At 45.5% G+C, this 14,809-nt stretch overlaps 1 protein-coding gene across 2 annotated transcripts in view; it reads right to left on the bottom strand.

Moving 5' to 3' along the window:
- Nucleotides 1-14,809, bottom strand: part of snd1 (staphylococcal nuclease and tudor domain containing 1) — a 142,281-nt gene that overhangs the window by 88,915 nt on the left and 38,557 nt on the right. For both annotated transcript variants that reach the window (XM_076111853.1, XM_076111852.1), the window contains exon 16: nt 9,608-9,717. In XM_076111853.1, the coding sequence (XP_075967968.1) occupies nt 9,608-9,717 (110 nt within the window). The remainder of the gene's footprint in view (nt 1-9,607; nt 9,718-14,809) is intronic.

The raw sequence follows: 14,809 nt of genomic DNA, 5'->3' as shown, positions 1-14,809 counted from the left end.
TCTGTTGGCAGCGGAGGCACAAACTGTTTGCTCACAGCAGTACATGCATCTATTAGTATTGTTCCAGGAGATAATAACTGTGTGTGTGAGATTGTGTGTGTGTGTGTGTGCGATTGGGTGTCAATTCTTAGCCAAAAGTGGAACACGAGTTGCTACGGGGTGTCAGACGAAACAATATGGCGCAGCAACAGAAAACGTTTGTCCGACTGTGGGTGTGTCAGACGGTGGTGCTAAATGTCAGCAAAAAATGGAGACGCCGGAGGACACGGCGCTGACGACGACGCAGCTCCCGAAAAACTACAGCTCCCATGAGTTCAAGCGAAGAGAGGACAGGTTGTCAAAATCAGACCTGTAGTTGTTGGATGCGGGAAAAAAAAAAAAGTGTTATCCTGGTTAGAATTGCGAGGCGTTCACATCAGTGAAGGCCCCTCAAGAAAATGAAATGTACTGTAGGAAGTTATTGATCACCACGAGCCCGTCTGAACACACTCACACAGCAGCAGGCTGGAATGAAGCTGGCACCGAGAGCGCTTTAAGAAACTGCAGCCTTTTCTTGGAACTTCCCTCTGCATACACCCCTGCACAGTCAGAGAGCGCTTCAGCCAGCAAAGGGGTTTAAAAGAAACTACATTTCTATAGCTGGCCTCATTTGAAGCTATGCTCGTACACACTCGTACACACTCGTACACACTCGTACACACTCGTACACACACACACACACACACACACACACACACACACACACACACACACACACACACACACACACACACACACACACACACACACACACACACACACACACACACACACACACACACACACACACACACACACACACACACACACGTCGCCCACTTCTGCCATTAGCTTTATCTGGCGGAATTCAAAGCTGAGAGCCGAATCCCCGTTGGTATTTTTTTGAAAAGATTTTGCCAGGCTTGTTCTTCCCTTTATGCCCCCCCTGACTCTCCTCTGGGAAAACATAGAAAAAGAGGGAGGTGGGGGGGGATGCTGATCGCTGACACAGCCGCTGAGATAGCCTCTCTCTTGTCGGTAAGGGATATAAAGAGATGGGATGACAGAAAAGGTGGATGGAAGGAGGATGCTGAGACGGGAATAAGGGTGCAGGCGTGAGGACGGAGTGCTGGGGTAAGCTGCCGACGGATTACCGCTTCAAATCCCACCTCCGTTTGGCCTTTATTTGGTCGCTTATTCATTCACATCTTTGAGGATACATTCCTTCTCTCTCTCTCTCTCTCTCTCTCTCACACTCTCACTCACACACACACACAGGAGCGTCTTGTGAAAGCAGAGGGGGGAGGGAAAAAAAAGGGAAAAAGAAGGACAAGACGAGAGGAGATGGGGAGGGTTAGGTAGGTGTGCCCTCTACGCAGCTGGGGCCAGACGTTGACAGCTAAAATCAGCGAGCTGAGGACTGAAATGAAAACCAGAGAAGATATGAGGAAGGGTGACGGTGTGCTGGTCTGCATGGACCACATTGTAAAGCATGAAAATAGTGGAAAGCGGAGAATGACCGGCTCTTTTTATCATGCCAGCTGACTTCAGTGTGTGTGTGTGTGTGTGTGTGTGTGTGTGTGTGTGTGGTATGCTTTTAAACCCTACAGCCAACTCTATGTCGATGTGTAGCAACCGCTGTGTTGTCAAGGGAACCATTAGAAAGACTGAAAGCTTGGTATCTGCTCTGCGCTTGCCTACACACACACACACACACACTCTTTCATGCATGTTAGAGATGACTGAGAAAGTAATTCCTCCGCATATTCCCTCTACATATGTCCCAGGGTGGAAGAAGCTACAAGTAGATACAGTTAACGTCACTTTATTACATCTAACGCGTCTATGTTTGTATCTGATGTGAGCACGGTGGAGACACACACACACACACACACACACACACACACACACACACACACACACACACACACACACACACAGATGAATGTGTTTTTGTCCGTCCAAAGCTGTCTGTGTGTCACGATCAGCAACGGAATTCGGATCAATCCAAGCATCAATAAAGCTCGGAGGCCGAGAGCCTCACACAGGAGATTCCACGGACATATGGTGAAGGACATGGACCATTTATAGTACTGAGCTCTATGTAGGTCAGACTGCGACGCAAGTTATGGTCGTGCATGTCAATAAGCACACTCATTTTAAGCAAATTTTTTACACAAAGAAATAAAACGTTTTCAGATAAGAAAAGGATTTATTTGCTTGCAATGAAGTTCAACACACTCTTGCTTTTGCCTCTGAAGCCGATCGCACGGCATTTTTGTAACGGCGTCCATTGTTTAGGTAACAAACACCTCAGAAGGTGATGAAGCGGGGAGGGTGGGGGGTGTTTGGGTGTTCGTTCGTGTGCGAGTGAGTATTTTCCTTGTGCGTCGGGGCTGACGGAGGGGCACACCGGAGGAAAAGGTTAATGAAAGTAAATGGTGCACGCAAAAAAATAAATCACTGAAAGGGTGCATGTCGGGGGAATGAGAGACAACGGTGACAAAACAAAAAGGAGAATTGAAGTGTGTGTGTGTGTGTGTGTGTGTGTGCAAATGCTAACATTCATTTAGTGAGGAACATAAAATGCCAGTCAAGTGAAGAGAATGGTGAGGCGAGACCACAATAATAGTAAATTAAGAGAGAAGCAATAAAAATGAAGCTGCCTCACGGGGCAGAATCAGCTGACCGAAGGAGGATGAACAAGACGACGCTGGGAAAATACTAAACATAATAACTTTTTCACACATTGTTTCCATCTAATATCTAATTATTAAAGAGAAACGCATTCGATTTAAAGTAGACCTTTACGTAAATACCAGGGACATTTATATAACCTCCTCGTTTGTGGTAAAAAAGCCAAAACAAGGCTTAAATGGGTCCAACTGTCAGCTGACTATTGAGTTATTGAGTGTGCCCAACTAGACTGGCCTCATTCAATAAACTCGTCGATATTGCAACTCTCATTTCAACATATTACTTTCTTTTATATATTAACCATTTTCCTCAGTTCGTCATTCCTGGCAAAGCTGTTCGAACAATAAACGGGGAGAGAGAGAAGGCGAAGACAATAAAGAAGAAAGAAGTACAGACGCTGAATAATGAGACAGGTAATGGCGTGTTTATTGAAACAGCCACTGGCTATCTGGCCGGCGCCTGCAGTACTCTCAGATGGACCAGAATTCAATATGGAGTTTGGCTATTTTTTTTTTTTTTTTTAAGGGGAAAGAGACCAGAGTACGACCGAGCAAAGGCCAAAAAAAACAAAACGAGAAAAGACAATGGAAGTCTTTTCTCGTTCTCCAGCTGCTTCAAATACGAAACATTCAGTCTTCTGGCCTTCGGTTCAACAATCATTTCAGAAATCTTTGTCTAGGATGGTGAGCACACACACACACACACACACACACACACACACACACACACACACACACACACACACACACACACACACACACACACACACACACACACACACACACACACACACACACACACACACACACACACACACACACACACACACACACACACACACACACACACACACACACACAATGCTCTCTAACAGCAAGTCATGTCCTCAAAATCAAACAGAAAAGCGGCTGAAATGTAGACCAACGTCGGAGGGGGAAAAAAACAGTAGAGAACAAAAGAAAGGGAAAACGCAGGAAAAGAAAGAGAATTAAAGATGAGATGAACACACTGAGTGATACAGTGTGAGACAGTACAGTGCAAGTGTATGAGAGCATTATACCACCGCCCTCATTGATGTGGAAGAGTGCTGCAGTGTCCTTCATGTAGAGGGAAAGGCTAAGAGGATTCGGCTGGTCCCCGAGCACAGTGTGTGCCTGTGTGTCTCTGCACTGTTTCCAGGGTATGCTTATCAGGGTGGACAGTGAAGTCGCAATCCCATCTCTCTCTCTCTCTCTCACACACACACACACACACACACACGTTAAGCACAAGGTCGCCCTCGTAAACGAGTTGGGGCGATAAAGCAGCGAGCGTGGTTCCTCCCTTCCTCTCATCTCTCCATCTCTATTCAGGCCCATCTATCTCTCCCGTCAGCGCGATGGTGTGAATGTGTGTACGCGGGGCCGCTCCGCTCACCTTCAGGCTTTAATCCGCCATTTTCAAGGAACACACACACACACACAAACGGGCCGAGCAGCGCTACGTTTGCAACCTTTCCCCCGCCACACCAATTAAGACGCTTGCAGTGCACGCGGTCTTTCTGTGAGCATCAGAATTAATGGTCATAAGTCAATAATAAAGAAGTGCTTTTAATGACATTAGGCTCGACGGGGGGGGGAATGATGATTCATTTTGGTGCAACGTGGTCATATCACTCATATGATACCCATAAACATAGCACTACACAACAGTATGGTGCTGTCGGTAACACTAGTAGAATGAGCTATTATTTGATGGTAAAAAGGGTTCGATATTTGTGGTGTGGATGGAGTCCAGGCTGCTGCGGTTATGAATGGACGGGGGCCGATGCCAGTCATCTGGATGTGGGGCCGGCTTCTGCACACGTGGTTTAACTACAGTGTGTGGTGGAGGGAAAGGGACCCGAGGGGCTGTTCACCGTCTCCACCGTCCGTCTGTCTCGCTGACCAGGAAACCACACCATGCATTATTCATTCTGTGTACTCATATTCTCCCTCTCACACACAGTCACACACACACATCCATGCATGCTTACGCAAAACAAAAAAATGAAAAAAAAAAAAATGGAAAAACAAGTCAAAAATAGACGCAAAAGGCGCATATGGACGTCGAAACAAAACGGGCCGGGGGGGGGCAGGAGGAGACATAGTCAAAGCAGCACTTGTGTAATCGGCCTCATGCCAAAATAATTCAAGCGTGATCGGAAATCAATGCGAGAGCATGGAGGCTGTGGAGAAATCCGATGCTCTCCTGCAGCCCTGAAAGACAAAATAAGACGTAGAAAAGAGGCTCAACTGCATGAAGGATGCATTCTGTGCGCCTGTGTGTGTGTGTGTGTGTGTGTGTGTGTGTGTGTGTGTGTGTGTGTGTGTGTGTGTGTGAAGAATGCAAAATGAATTGATTGGAGTTGCATTGACCACAGAGATGGAAGAAAAGACAACTCGATAACACTTCAATTATCCAATTGCTACGTGCTGCTTATTTATAAGAATGTCCCCAAAACCATCTTTAAAGGGCTTTGGAGCTTCCGTAGTCGTTTCTTTCCGTTTTTAAAATAGCTACCTAGCGAATTAATACTTAAATATTCGGGTCCAGCCCTACCTATTTATACGTGTGACAGTGGTACTTGAAGAATCACCACGCAGGGAACAGAAAGCACAATCCTCTGGAAATTACAAAAGGTGTTGGACGTATTAACGTTTAATTAAAACGCTCACCAAGAGCAGTTATTAAAGCGGAGAGCTCCGAGATCTGTCGAGGCAGGCATTAGCACGGTGACTCACAACAACGCCTCCCGCAGGTCTGCAGGCAGCCTGCCCCCCCCCACCCACATATACGGCGGGGGGCACGTTTTTTTAAAAGCGCGTCCAGGCAGGGTTCGGGACGTGAGGGAGACACCGAAAACTGACATTCTGCACAGAGACAGAGGTAGGTGCCCGTCAGTGTTTGTGCGTGTTGGGACGAAGGCAATTATGTTAGAAAGCAAATGAAATGTTTTTTCTGGGGTTTTTCTTGCCTGATTACTGCAATTAACATGTGTTATCATTACCGTGCCATTTCTTTTCAACTGCAGCTGAAAAGTGAGGTGTTTTTAAAGTATGATGAAGTACACTACTGTCAAACTTTAAAGAAGTAACTCCACCATGGCTACTCATACATCGATTGAAAATATAATTTCATACTAAATAGACAAGTTTGCAGGGACTGGAGGACTTGGAACGATAATAACGACTACGACTTTGGGTTTCAAACAAAAACAACGCACCATGGACGCTTCATATGCTGTACGTGCACGTTTGTCTTCACGTGCCAAGAGGTGAGTGACAGAATGGAAGCTGCGCGAGCATCTCTGCGTGTGGATTGGATAAATAGTCGGAGAGTGGGCAGTAGATGAGGGACCACCCAGACTGAATGAGGTCAACAGGACTGATGGTGGACGTAGGTGGATCAGTCCGTCGCACATTACTGTCCACTTAGCCGGCTCTCGTACCTGCATCTCTAATTCAGCCTCTTTCCTTATTCCTGCTTCCTCTCCTGCCTGCATCTGTATATTTTCCAACCGGAAACTCCAAAATAAAATATCACAAACACAACTATGCAACTGGTTACTGGAATAGAAAAATATGAAATTATGCAAATGCAGCAGAAGCTGAAATTTAATATATATAAAAAACAATATTCATCCCCCTTGAGAGTATCAACTATGTTTTTTATGCACAGGTCTTTGAAGTATGACGCGCCTTACTTTGACGCCGGCATCACATTTCTGAAATGGCAGCCCTCTCAGCTCGGAATGAGACTTATTAAACATACACTGTTTTAATGAGACGCTGGGAAACCGTTTAAATATTGTCTCGCCGACGTGTTTATTTTATTAACCATCGCTACGCCATTAATTATGTCCCGTCTCTGGCTGACTCATCCCAGATAAAAGCGTCAATGCGGTAAAAGTCTTCCGTCCTCCTCCCTTCCTGGTGAGGCTCAGCGTTTGAAGTTGCCACCCAAAAGCTAAGAAGAGAGAGAGTGAGTGAGAGAGAGAGAGAGAGAGAGTCTGAATGGATGCTTTTGCTTATTTTTGTCAATGGAAGGTAGGAGGTGAGAGAAATTAAATGGAAGACATTAAAATAAAAGGGAAGTGTCTGGGGAGTGGTGTTTACCAATGTGTTTTCAGAATGCTGTGCCGCTGTTTCAGTTCCATACTGGGAACGGGAGCGCTGTCTGTCAGAGATTAACAAGGCAGCGAGAGCAGGGAGGGGGAGAGAGAGAGAGAGAGAGACAGGGAAGGAGAGGAAGAAGGAAGGGAGGGAGGCATAAAAGAAGACACGAGCAGATAAACACAAAAGCGATTTTTTGAAAGTGAGAGAAATCCTAAAACGTGGCAGAGACGGCGGTGGTGGGGTAAATAGAGGAGACAGAAAACCAGGGTCTCTCCCTTCACTGGCTGCCACATCAATTATGCGTTCCGGCATCAGGAGAAATTAAGACACGCCTGTGTGGCAGTTTAGAGAGAGAGAGAAATGGAGGAAGGAGGGGATGGGGCCGAATGGCAGGCGAGGAGGGAGGGAGCTGAGAGCGAATGTCAGTCAGAGATTTTAAAACTGGGGAGGCAAGAACGAGGCACATATGAGTGGGAAAAGAGAAAGCGGGAACGAAAAGAGGAAAAACGTGCTCATGCCTGCACTTAAACCCACTTTCAACAGCTCGAAGTGTGACATACATTGAGCCATCAGATCAACAAAGCCCCACACAACTCAAAAATGGTTGTCGAGCGGCGCGAGCGAGAGAAATATGTGATGAACGCAAAATAAACCCGAATCAAATGTCATTCACGCGAGGCCATCTTTCCGAAAGGCGTCCGCAATCAGTCGCTATTCAGAGCAGAATCTTACGCTAATGAAATCAAATGATGCGCGTTCACGCTGACACACACATTAATGACCCGTTTGACGAGAGGAGAGGAGAGAAGGAGACGAGGAGGGATCGCGCCCTTTTTATTCTGCCGCTGCTCGCTCGTCTCTCGTTGAGAGCTTCTGCACTTCCTCTCACCTTTTTCACTCCATCGATGCCACGCTCTCCTGTTTCAGTGTCGGGCATTGTGTAGAACATCGCACTCATCGTTTTCCTCTGTTCCAGCTAGATGGGTCCTTTTCAACGAGGGGATTCTTAACAGGGATTTTCAACCGGTAACTTCTAGATAATGATTTCGCCTTCTTCTTTTTTCCTTTATTTTTTTGGAAAAGTGACAGGTCTCATGTGTGAAAGCTTAACTGTGTTGTTCTCTACTTGAACGTGTCCGTTTGAGAGCGAGTGTGTTTGTGTTCGTATTAGCCCGTAACAGCAGGTCAGTGCAGCCAGCCAACCAGCCCCCGCACTCATTAGATGACTCAGTCCTGCTAGCTGCCTGCTATCTGCGAAAAAAAAAACTTGCTGACACCACTGATGACTGGCAAGGGAGAAAATGTGTGAGAAAGTGCGTGCGTGTGTACGGACGGAGGAGGCTATGCGCATAACTTCATTTCGCATTCGAAAAAGGCCGAGCAGAGTATGGCCAGGCATGTGTACAAAGTCTTATAAATCTGATTAATTATGCATCTGCGCTTATATATGTGCATCCGTGAGAATAATAACAATTCATAGCAACATGTCAGTGCTGGAGAAACCTCTGCACTGCACTGACTCATGGAGGGTGTCAATCAAAAATCCCCTGTTGCTTGCATTAATGATTTGTTTGATCCAAGCGATACCACTGGCTCGCCGATCACACACACAAAAACCAGACACACGAACTGCAGTCCACCGCCAACGCCGGGCCGAGGCTACATTTCCATGACAATTAAACAGCGGAGGAACAGGGGAGTCAGCCGCCCTACGCAAAAAAAAATAGCCCTTCAAAAACGGCGATAGGAGGAGAGTGGGAGTCAAAGCGAGCGAAAGAGAGGGAGTGTGTGGCACCGGATAAGTGGTGGCAGGATTATTGTTGGTTCCATTATGGTTCTGGTCCGTTCACCGCTTCTTATAAAAACCTATTAGCATGAGAATGAACAGGCACACAGTGGAGGTTTCTAAAGCCCAGGAGCTCTGATCCACTATCAGGTGAGCTTTCCATAAACTGGGAGTAAGCGGGGGAGGAATGTCTGTGTCTGTGTGTGTGTGTGTGTGTGTGTGTCTACTTGATTGTGGTCACTTTCGGGGGTTGGCTTTTATTGAGATTCTACAGCACTCAAGGTACATGTGCTGTAAATGTTGTAATAAAGATCATTTGGGAGTAAACAATTTAATGAGCGTGTTAAAGTCAGTGGACCGACCCCTGTGCTGCCTGTTTCTGATGTCGGGCTTCAAAACAAATGTCAGACTGTCGAAGGCAAAAGGAAAAACATGAATTACGGTCCTGGATGTTTGTGTAAAAATTGTCCAAACAAGATCCATCCTGTCTTTAAAGAACGTCTCCTAAATAGTGTGTTTACTTGACAAATTGCTTGGACAACCAAATAATTCCATATTTTTTCACTTACTTCTTGCTTTTTTTTTTTTTTTTAAGTACAAAAATGAAATTAAAGAAGTTTTAAAATGTGTTGCTCAAAATAAATGGTCTTGGAACAATGTGGCGATCGCACGAACACAAAGCCAGAACGCCTGATGGAGAAGTGTTTCCAAGCCAAAGCAGCTACTGTGGTTTTCAGTGTAATAATTTAAAGTTTAATAGACATTATTCTTCTCACACATCTGAACAAAAGTGAGCCTTGTGCTCAAAAGCAGACTAAACTTGACACTGGGAGTGTGAAAATAAAATGCAGCCACGTGGGCGCCAAAACAGCAGAACACCCGAGAGTGAGCGAACACGGGAACGGGCACTGAAACAGCAGGGAATCGACGAGACCGGGAGCAGAATATGGCGCTGCACCGCTTCGCTTACCTCCCTCTGCAGCACCAGCTCTTTGGTGAACAGCATGGCCTCGTCACTGAAGGGCTCCGCCACCTGCACCCCTCCGGGCATATTCCTGGAACTGCGTGGACATTCGATACCTGGCCAGAGACAACACAATTACGTTAAGAGTTAAAAAGGTCAACGTGGCAGCTAATCACAAGAACAGCACGATGTCCCGAGGTTAACATTGATGTGGCTTGATAAGTGCTGAAACACCAAGAGACATAACTGGATTTGTACCAAAAAAAAGATTCTGAAATACTGTGGGCATTAATATGAATATCTGTTTGTCAGTTGCTAGAATATTATCCAGGTTTCAGGACCTGTGGCACTTTGAACAACTGATGCCGCATCACGCATCCGTCTCATCCCTCTTAACAGGTCGAGGTCACAATCACTTAGCAATAGTATTTCACAAAAGGTGCGTACGTGGCACATATCAACCAGCCACACTATATCATCAGCACTCAATGCATAATTGGTCACCAAGGGTTCAATCCGGAGTACACAAAGGGCTTCCGAGCCTGTATTGTTACATGTTCGCCCCGTGTGAAAGAATACACCGCGATAAAGGGAGGATTATGCAAGAAAAGGGTATACGCATAGGAGAGAGTTTGTGTCTGAAGATGAATGCGACTGTAAGGCAGAGAGAGGCTTTCCCTTACAGGAAGTTTAAGTTTTGTCCAAAGTCTTCACACACTAGGAGTCGTGCATGCACAGCCTCTACTGCAGGAGCACACCTAGCTTAAAGTGACACTCGCTCCTTGTCCCTTAGGACGTACTATACGTTACACTGCATGTGTATAGAGGGGGAAAAGCGATGCGTTCGGGCCATGGTCACCAAGCCATGAATTATTTTCCATGCAGGTCTGGCATGTTCTCCCCGTGCTCCCCTGGGTTTCCATTGACTGATGATGAATTCATATGAAGGGAGTTTCCACTTCTCACTCCAGAGAACGCCGCTGAGCTCCTGCTCCAATGTGACGGTGACGGGGAAAAAAAAATGAAAGCACTTGGCATAGCCGTGTGTGCTTAAGAATATATTAGATGATGCGTTTCTTAGATTGGGGGATGGCAACCGTACACAGAATTTAAGATTGTATGATTCCCCCCCCCCCCCTTAAATAAGAACACCCATTTGACGTTGGTACTTTCATCTTAAAATCAGTGAATGCAACGGTGCTCGACAGTGACGTTAATCTGGGACACTGTGTACCAGGTGTTTCTAAGTCTTGGCTGCTCTTCTCTCTGTTAATACGAGCAGAGGAAATATCTTAAGCTATGTTATACAAGCCACATTTGAATTATTATTCCTTTTTTTTTTTTTTTTTTTTTCTTTTACTGAATTGCAGAACTGTGGTAGAGGTTTTATGGCAGGCCCCCATTGGCTGATTTTAGAACGAGATAGAAGAACTTTCTGTTCCCTACAGAAACCTCTGCCCATGTCTGTCCCAGTTATGAGCACAAGAACAGGACACATCAGCGTATTCACACCGGCAGAGGACGGGAAAATGACCCGGGATTGGCGAAATGAGTCAGCGCCAAATGAAGAACTGCCGAGTCAACTTTTTGAAAGACGTAATGTCTTCAGTTTACAGCAGGGAGCATTAAAAACAATTAGACATGCAAATTGGAGTTTTGCATTAAAACATTTGCATCTTTTCACTAAAATGATTTATTGTATCCTACTATATTCAAATATTTAATTAAATTAAATTAAAAAGCTTTCTGAAGAGCGGAGGAGGAGGAGGAGGAGGAGGAGGAGGAGGCACTGATAGCCAAGATCATCTGAAAGTATTTATAGAAGTGGACCAGGACAGGGCTTCCACGTGGGACACTGTGGCTACAACAGTGCCAGAATAAAGAGAAGAGGACAGAGGAGGGATGCAGAATAAAGAGAAGAGGAGGGATGCAGAATAAAGAGAAGAGGGATGCAGAATAAAGAGAGAGGACAGAGGAGGGATGCAGAATAAAGAGAAGAGGAGGGATGCAGAATAAAGAGAAGAGGGATGCAGAATAAAGAGAGAGGACAGAGGAGGGATGCAGAATAAAGAGAAGAGGAGGGATGCAGAATAAAGAGAAGAGGGATGCAGAATAAAGAGAAGAGGACAGAGGAGGGATGCAGAATAAAGAGAAGAGGAGGGATGCAGAATAAAGAGAAGAGGGATGCAGAATAAAGAGAGAGGACAGAGGAGGGATGCAGAATAAAGAGAAGAGGAGGGATGCAGAATAAAGAGAAGAGGAGGGATGCAGAATAAAGAGAAGAGGACAGAGGAGGGATGCAGAATAAAGAGAAGAGGACAGAGGAGGGATGCAGAATAAAGAGAAGAGGAGGGATGCAGAATAAAGAGAAGAGGACAGAGGAGGGATGCAGAATAAAGAGAAGAGGAGGGATGCAGAATAAAGAGAAGAGGAGGGATGCAGAATAAAGAGAAGAGGACAGAGGAGGGATGCAGAATAAAGAGAAGAGGAGGGATGCAGAATAAAGAGAAGAGGGATGCAGAATAAAGAGAAGAGGAGGGATGCAGAATAAAGAGAAGAGGAGGGATGCAGAATAAAGAGAAGAGGAAAAAGAGAGGAAAGACAATGGCAGGGTGAATACTGCACACGCTTGCAAAAAATAAGGTGTATGAAGTAATTGCGAGAGAGGGAGGTGGGTTGGCCGGAGCCACGATAAGAGCTGGAGCGGTGTTTTTCCGAACATAATCCATAGAAAAGACTACATTACATTGTGTTAATTTAGCTGAAGCTTTTATGCAAAGTCACTTAAAATAAGTGCGTTCAACCGTGTGAATGGAGCGCGGAAGGCGAAGGAATGGTGACTGCTTGGGATTGTAATACACAGAAGTAGTGTTTAATGTTGTAGCATAATGACTCAAAGGGCTTTCCGGGCACACACAAGGAACAATTGTTAAATCAGCCCAAGCGAAAACAACCCAAACAAACATTACAAAGAAAAAAATAATGGGATTATTAATCAAAAAATGAATGTAGTGATCCCATGTATGAAGTCCATTAAAATATGTCTGAGACATAAATCCATATCTGCAGTCAAATACACACACAGGCTCTCCTAAAAAGACACTTTTTTTTAACTCTACTCAATATCTACGACTCTCTCTCACACTCACACACACACACACACTCCCTGCAGCATTTAGACCAAGCCAGGGAGTCACTTAGCACAGCCAATTCCAACCTGCACCCTGATACATAACTCAGGCCCGTCACCGGGATAAACATCTGGGTCAAACGACAGGATGTCCATCTTATCTGATCTCGAAGACTGACGAGACATACCGACGTCACACTACACGGATAAGCAAACACACACACACACACACACACACACAGGACGCTGGTGTGCAGCATGTTTTCCATGTATACCAATATAATACCGTGAATGTATATCTCCCCATTAACTGTTCTTTCCTAATCCCACTGCCATACTATTCAACCGGAGTACTTGTAAGAGTAGTGTAATACTACAACTGTAACACTGACACGTACAGGCTGCGTTGTTTCCAGCGAGGAATGGTCTTCATTCCGGTTCCCGGAAACCAAAACTAATTGGATGAAATGACACGCATTCATTTCTGCCAAGCAGTTTCCTTTCTAATATATTTCCATGCGCCCGTAAATGAATGTGTTTTCAGTTGACCCGGCATACAGCGGGAACAGCATCGAGTCGACCTCTCTTCCGCTACTGAGCCAGGCGAGATAATGAGCTTCATCTTGTGGAGATGTGTCTGGGGGGGGGGGGGGGGACGGGGGGGACGGGGGGGAATATAGTGATGTGCGGCTGCTGTGCCATTAGTGTCATCACTGCAATTTACACACGCATGCATCATGTCACAATTTCCCTACAACAATAATGTAAATATTGATCTACCGACTTTTTGCTCATAACCTGCCGGATGCGTCGAGCTCTCACCGTGGCACCGTGTGCAGCTACAAATGGATACTCGCAGGACGCGGTCGGCTCAGCATGAAACCCATTAGCGTCCATCTTTTAAATGTTATTAAGTTACCATCTCTCGATTTTTTTTTTTTGACAAGCTGTTGACGGGACATAATTAGCACAGCGACAGGCAAACAAACTAAGACCTAAAAAGCTGCGGAGGTGTGCCTCCATCACCCGTACGACATGCCATTTAAATGTGCTTGCCGTGTTATTAATCTTCCCTGTATGAGTAGCCCCCCCTCCCTCCTTGTCATGAGTCATGAGTCCCGAGCAGGAAGTTCACCAGTGAGTGAAAGATGCAGGGAGGCAGGAGATAGAGGAGATAGAGGGTGAATGAGGGGCTCGTTGGACTATCTCTCTCTTTTATCCTCACCATCCATCGCTCCGTCTTACCGTTATCTCACCACGGCTCTCTCTGATGTATGAATGTGTTCTAAACATTGCACGTGTAATATTTGGTTTGTCAGAATAAACGGGGGAATGTTGAGAAGTTCAGCATCTTTTCAAGGACGTGATCCTTTCAATCAAAAGCGTCCGTTGTGCAGAAGCAGGCTGGATAACGCAACCCGGGTGAGGAGTGGGCTGTAAAATGTTACTTATTAGAAATTACGGTTATACACTGGAGCACAAATCAGATGTCACCTTCACTAGACAGAGGCATAATCATCTATAATGAAATTCACATTTAATTATTTCTCATGCATAGCAAACGCAATTTGTTATTTATTAGGGTTAAGCAGTAGTTGGGGTGAGACGTGAGCGTCGGCGGTGGCGGATGATTGATTTGTTGTCGGCCGATGCGGCTCTTTATGTTCAAGATCACAGCTTATAGCTTTACAGTGAAGCGTTATTAGGACCTGATTATTTCCTGCTTACCAGCAACTGTATTATGTGGCGGACCTTAAAACATCTGGATGAGATGCAGCGCTGCCGTCACACTTCTATGTCGAGGTCATGGAAGAGCACAGGAACATTTTAATTTGCTACTGTGCTAAACTTTTCTGTTTTTAAGGGTATAAGTCTACAGATTCTCTGCTCCACTTCTCCATCTCCTGCACTCACACACTGCAGGAAGTGTACCACTATACAGGTGTGTGCACACACACACACACACACGGCTAATGCTTCTTGCTGACACTGGAGATCTTTGTGTCCGAGTGATGGGTGCTCCATCTTTTTGACAGACTGCTGCTCGACATACCTTTTCTGAGTAACTTTGAAAGTAC

Source organism: Anarhichas minor, unplaced genomic scaffold, assembly GCF_050575085.1.
Source record: "Anarhichas minor isolate MPS153535 unplaced genomic scaffold, ASM5057508v1 ptg000045l, whole genome shotgun sequence".
Taxonomy (NCBI): Eukaryota; Metazoa; Chordata; class Actinopteri; order Perciformes; family Anarhichadidae; genus Anarhichas; species Anarhichas minor.
The sequence above is the reverse complement of the archived record's forward strand: the minus strand, read 5'-3'. Positions and strand labels throughout refer to the sequence as shown.